This window comes from Chrysochloris asiatica, unplaced genomic scaffold (assembly GCF_000296735.1).
Source record: "Chrysochloris asiatica unplaced genomic scaffold, ChrAsi1.0 scaffold00116, whole genome shotgun sequence".
NCBI lineage: Eukaryota > Metazoa > Chordata > Mammalia > Afrosoricida > Chrysochloridae > Chrysochloris > Chrysochloris asiatica.
The window spans coordinates 4,832,178-4,837,993 of NW_006408634.1; the positions used below are offsets into that span (position 1 = coordinate 4,832,178).

A 5,816-nucleotide genomic window follows, 5' to 3' on the forward strand; every position below is an offset into this window, starting at 1 on the left:
ATAATAGTTATGAATTGGGCTGCTAAGCTCAAGGTCAGCAGTTCGAAACTACCAGTGGTTCCATGAGGCTTTCTGATCCTATAAAGATTTACAGTCTCGGAAACCCTATATAGGGTCACTATGAGTCAGAACCTACTCCACGGCACAAAAGCACCATCTATCTATCTATCTATGTATCTATTTATGTATCTATCTATCTATCTGTCTGTCTATCTATCTATCTATCTATCTATCTATCTATCTATCTATCTATCTATCTATCTATCTAAGGTACTATTCTAGTGCAGGAGAAAGATGTAACTCTTTGGTCCCATGAAGATTTAAAGCCTTGGAAATCCTACACAGGGTCAATATGAGTAGGATCTGACTCCATTGCACTTAACAACAACAACATTCTACTTGCTGGTGATACAAGTAGAGGACAAAACACCCATGGTCTTTGTTCTCATAGAATGTATACACTAGGGAAGTCAGGATAAGGTCCTACAAGATAAAGCTGCAATGACTGATATTGACTTTCAAGGCTATCTTCATTGCTTTTTTTCATCTGCCAAGTTTCATCTCTGGATGCCATTTCTCACTTGTTTTTCACCCAGGTACACTTCAGGTGAGGATACTGAAGTTTAGAGGTGGGCAGGAAGTCTGGTGCTTTCGTATCTACAGTATATCGCAGGTATGGGCAGAGTGTAGGGACTCAAAAAAAGATCTCCTCAATGGTCTATTTCATAGTCCCACATTTATTTTTACTTCCTTTGACACCATCCTTGAGATAGGGTGGGACAGGTTTCTTACAGCTAACCCAAATAACAAATCATAGAGTTTGCTCTCTCTCAAAGGTCCTAAGGTCAGGTCCACCAGTAATTTCTGTTCAGTGGACAGCCAGTGTGAGGGAGGGATGAAGCTTGAGAGGTCTTTTTGAGCTGAAGAGACTCTAGAGGCCTCAATGTTAAATAAAGACTCTAGAGCTTCTGGGGGCTTTAGACGCAAAGGACTTTGTAGACTTTGTCATTTCAAGGATAAGAAGTCCAGGTATGATGTTTCCACAGCCTTCATCGACTCCAGTTTATCTTGTTTTTCTGAAGAGATGGGCAAAGAATAAAGAATATTGGAACAAGTCTAGAGGTGAGGTAACCAGATCTGAAAAGGACACCTACCTATGTAAGCAAAGAATTAAGGCCAATTGGAGCAGACATTGGCTAACCCTTTCCTTGCAGTTTCATGGTTTGAACCTGAAACCCTGTCTTTTCTTGCTGGTCCTCCCTATGTCCCCCCAGTATCAGGAACCACCTAACTTTTCCCAGGACTCCTCTGGCAAGTTTTACCTGACTTCTCCAGGCAGGTTCTAATCCTTCCTCCGCTGGCAACCATAACCCTAGCAATCCAGGGATTCACCTAGTTTCTAATCACTTCGTGTTGACTTGGGCTTATGGCATCTCCAGACTGTGCTGACAGCTGAGACCAAACCCTTTGTTTCTACTTCAATGCTATAACTACTGTTGGGGATACTCACACCCTCTTCTGAATGGAGACTCGGCGGTGTGCTGGCATTTGTGCGTAATTGTCTCATTTCTGATAACCCTGTTAATTAATGCTATTGATTTTTCTCCTTCTTCCCTCCCTTAGCCCTTAGCCTCATCTATAAGAGCACATTCTGGCATTCTATAGGATTGAGGAGATTAATTTCTTTATGCCTCTCCCCATGGGTCATTTTATTATCATTCTGACTGGCAGACTCGATTCCAGACACAATGGGTATTTACCAATGTCCAAGTGTCAGAAGATGGGACGGTTATGGATTTTTCTGGGTCTTCTGGCTTCAGAGACGTCACGGGTTTTTGGTGTATTAGGACTTGAGGGTGCTTTTTCTTTGACCTTTGCGATTCTCTTTGCCCATTTCTTCCTGATATGCTTCACTCTAAGGAAATGAACCACCTTATCAGTTCTGGTTCTCTGCCTCCCTGGACTCCCAAATGAGCCCTAATTATGACCCGAAGTCTTGGTTTAGAGCCTTCACAACAATGACAGCTAGCCATGTTATCTAGGAAGAGTCATATAACGTTTCCAGGGGCCGGTCACACATGCTGTAAAATGGGAACCAAACCAAAGAAACCAAATTCACTGCAGTCAAGTCGACAGTGACTTTATTGGACAGATTGGAATGGCTCCACAGTGCTTTCGAGGCTCTGGTTGCGTAGTGGTTACGAATTGGGCTGTGAACCTCAGGGTCAGCAGTTGGAAACTACCAGCTGTTCCGCAGCAGAAAGATGAGGCTTTCTGTTCCTGTAAAGATTTATAGCCTCAGAAACCCTGTACAGGGTCGCTATGAGTCGGAACCGACTCCACAGCACATAATAACAACAATCATTACAGAATGAGTCCTGGTGTGGCGCTGTGGGTTAATGCGCCAGACTACAAAGTCGTTTGAACTGCAAGGTCGGTGGTTCAAACTCACCAGCTGCTCCTTGGAAACCCTATATCGGGTCGTTATGGGTCGGAATCGACTCCACAGCACTTCACAACAACAACAATAATTACAGAAGCAGATCAACAAATCTTTCTCCAGTGGAATGGTTGATGGGTTCAAGCTCTCAACCTTTCAGTTAGCAGTCCAGTGCTCAACACCATTGTGTGCCCAGAGCTCCCTTTAAAATTATTTTTTTAAGTCAATGTCTTAATAATGTTACATTCTTTACAAAATGTAGATCATGACAAGCTGGTGTAGGAAAATTTTGATCAGTATGTACAAATTATAGTTGTTACAATTAGTGTTTAGAAATTTACCACAGCGTGTTAATGATGTACTATGCAGAAGGGGATACATAGCAAAGCAGGTATTGGAAGATTCTATGTTTCCTGGTAGAGTCTTGGTAAGGCACTGTAGGATAAGCACTAGACTGCTAACCAACCACAACGCTGTTGGTTTAAACCCACTAACTGCTACCAGGGATCCTTTCATGGGAACACCTGGCTTATCAGGTCGTGGGACTCAGATGAGGCTACCTCATCTGAGACTATGTTTTGCAAACTGTGAAAAGATTACAGGTCTTCAAGTTCAGCTGATGATACTTTGAAAAGAGCTCTTCAACTTGCCCTTCCGTGTTGTTCCTTTTTCTTTCTCTTTAGATGGTCAGTGAGTCCCAGGGGCCTAACCCTCCCATTGCCCTTGTTCAATCGCCCCAGCTTGGGCAGGCTTGGACCTTTCCTGCTTTGCTCGCAGCACCAGCTTTCTGCTTGGCTTCTGGCCTCCTGGCTCTCACTTTCTAGTCTGTGTCAACCTCAAATAGACACTGTTTTGTCCCAGCTGAACTCTCCTGCTGTGGCTCCCAGTTGAAGATGAAGTCCCTGCGGTTTGGATTGGCCGAGGGTTCTCCTGTTTGAATCTCTGGCCCGACCTCTGGTAACTCTTTTCTTTCCTTTCAAGGCTTCTCGCCAATACCTTTAGCCAAGCTCCAAGGGTCTTTGTGGGTTAACACCAAAGACTTTTTTTCCAGTCTTGTTTTTAGCCATTATCTATATCCTTTTCAACATGCCTTAGTTCCAATTATACAAAGACACTGGGAATTCATCAAATATATCTCTGGGCTTCTGAATACAGACTTTCAAGCCAAAGAGTTCTTAGCCTTCCAGGTCCATCGCAGACAGCACTTTGGGGATGCTTTGCTGGTTTCTTCGGGGCTTCCGTTCCTTCGTTTATCCCCATGGGCCTGGTTTATTTATTGCTCAGTATAGTCAGAGGGTCCTTGGAAGAAATAAACTGATGATCTACTTGTGAAAGATCACAGCCGTGGAAAACCCCGAGGGGCACAGTTTTACTCTGAAACACATGGGGTCGCCAAAAGTCAGAACTGACTACTCAATGGTTAACTGGCGTGATTTATAATTCTGATGGTCTTGGATTGTGATGAGCGGACTTGGGATTTTCCCTTGCTGGATACGGAACTCCTGCAGGGCTGGGGTTCTGTGTTTTCCCTCTGTTTATCACCATCACAGCCAGGACCTTCCAGGTAGCAGGCTTTGGGAGAAGCTCGCTAGTGAATTACATTTAGTCACTTACATGAGGGGGATGAGGCAGAGGAAGACCAACGTGGTTGCGATGACTCCATACAGAACGCCGTGGAGCAGGCTTGTCATGGACTGCTGGGGAGCAGGCTGATTTTCTTCTGGAAGAAAAGAGGATGTCAGAAAGGCTTTTCTTCCCAAGACCTTAGCACCAGGGTCCAAACACTGCTCCTCCTCTAGGTCCAGGGTCTACCCCCAACCCCCTCCCTTACCTTTCTCACCCAGTTATCAAGCCCCCTCTATCCTCACCTGACAACAGTAGGAAGCTCAAACCATAGTTTGCATTTCTGTTCCTTGCCCTACAACTAAGGCTTGTTCCTGTTTGTGGCTTCTTGGTCAAGCTGATGGTGCTGTTGGCCCAGGGACCATGAATGGTGGAAGTCACCTGGAGGTTGTCATCCATGTTGTTCACACGCACAGGGACATTTCCCACCCACCACTTCACAGAGGGTGTGGGGATCCCATGGAAGGAACAACTGCACTGCAGCGGTGTCTTCAAGGAACATGAAGAATTGAGCAGCTTGACAGGCACTAGGGGGAGGTAGGGTTAGGAGTCAGTATTCATTTCCCATGAGCCACTCTTCTCCCTATTCACAAGGAGCTTCAGAAAGACTTTTTAGAGGCCCAGAGCACCTGGATCTCCTTCATTCTCTCTCCTCAGTGGGTCTGAATCTGAACACTGGGCTTTTCAGACTGATGGGGAGTAAAATTTCTACACTGCCTGTGATCTCTTACTTGCCTCTAAGGCTTGTTGTTGTTGTTGTTATGTGCTGTGGAGTCGGTTCTGACTCATAGCGACCCTGTACAGGGTTTCCGAGGCTGTAAATCTTTACGGGAGCGTACAGCCTCATCTTTCTCCCACGGAACAGCTGGTAGTTTCCACTGCTGACCGTGAGAATAACAGCCCGATTTGTAACCACTACGCCACAATAGCCTTCTCTAATTCCTAACTATCTTTCCTTCCCTGTTGTTTCAGGAAGTCAGAGACAAATTGTTGTGCCTTGGATGACTGATTTCAAGCTTTTAAGATACCCCTCCCCAACCCCAGGCATTATGTATAAAACTAGGAAGTTGAACAGAGGCACTACATGTTATTAAACCAATTAACTGGCATGTCCCATGGAAGCATGACCCTAAGCATGTTTATCCTATGCTTGGCCCTGGAGCCTTGGTTCCTCAGGCTCCTTCAGAACAGCTATTCATCAGACTCACCCAGCTTCTTTGGCTGCGTCATCCTGAGCAGCGGAGGTTCTCAGGAACAGGAGGGGTCCAGGTTTTTTACTCTGCTGGTGTGATTCCAGAACCATATGTCCAAAAAGGATGAGATTATGGGTAACTGAAAGAGAAGGTGTAAGTATTCTTAGCAAGCCAGGGGCTCCACCCCCCCCCCTTGCCTCATCCTTAATGCCTATTCATCTTGAGAGGCAGGAATTAATTACATGGGGGAAGATGCCCTAGAGTTTCTAGGGACAGGACAGCAATCCCTGGAGTCATCTGTGAGACCCCAGTGCCATGTCTCCAGGCCTGGTGGGGGAGGGATGAGAGAGGTGTGGTGGTCTGGAAAGAATGCCATGCTTCAGGGGGTGCATGTGAATGATGACAAGAAAAAGACAGAGTGAAGAGAAGGTTGGGAAACACGATAAGGACAGGCAGGGAGTGGGGTCAGTCAGCAGAGCCCTGAGCAGACCCTCTGTAACACAGATAGGGGAGACCTAGGGAAATATACAGATGGTGATCCTGGAAACCTGGGCATCAGC

At 45.7% G+C, this 5,816-nt stretch overlaps 1 protein-coding gene across 1 annotated transcript; it reads right to left on the bottom strand.

Annotated features, from left to right (window-relative positions):
• Positions 1-577: 577 nt before the first annotated feature.
• Positions 578-5,293, bottom strand: SIGLECL1 (SIGLEC family like 1). Its single transcript, XM_006868364.1, is given in 6 exon segments — positions 578-601; positions 1,761-1,866; positions 1,868-1,915; positions 4,055-4,160; positions 4,309-4,590; positions 5,272-5,293. Coding segments are annotated over 6 exon segments (588 nt in total).
• Positions 5,294-5,816: the final 523 nt, after the last annotated feature.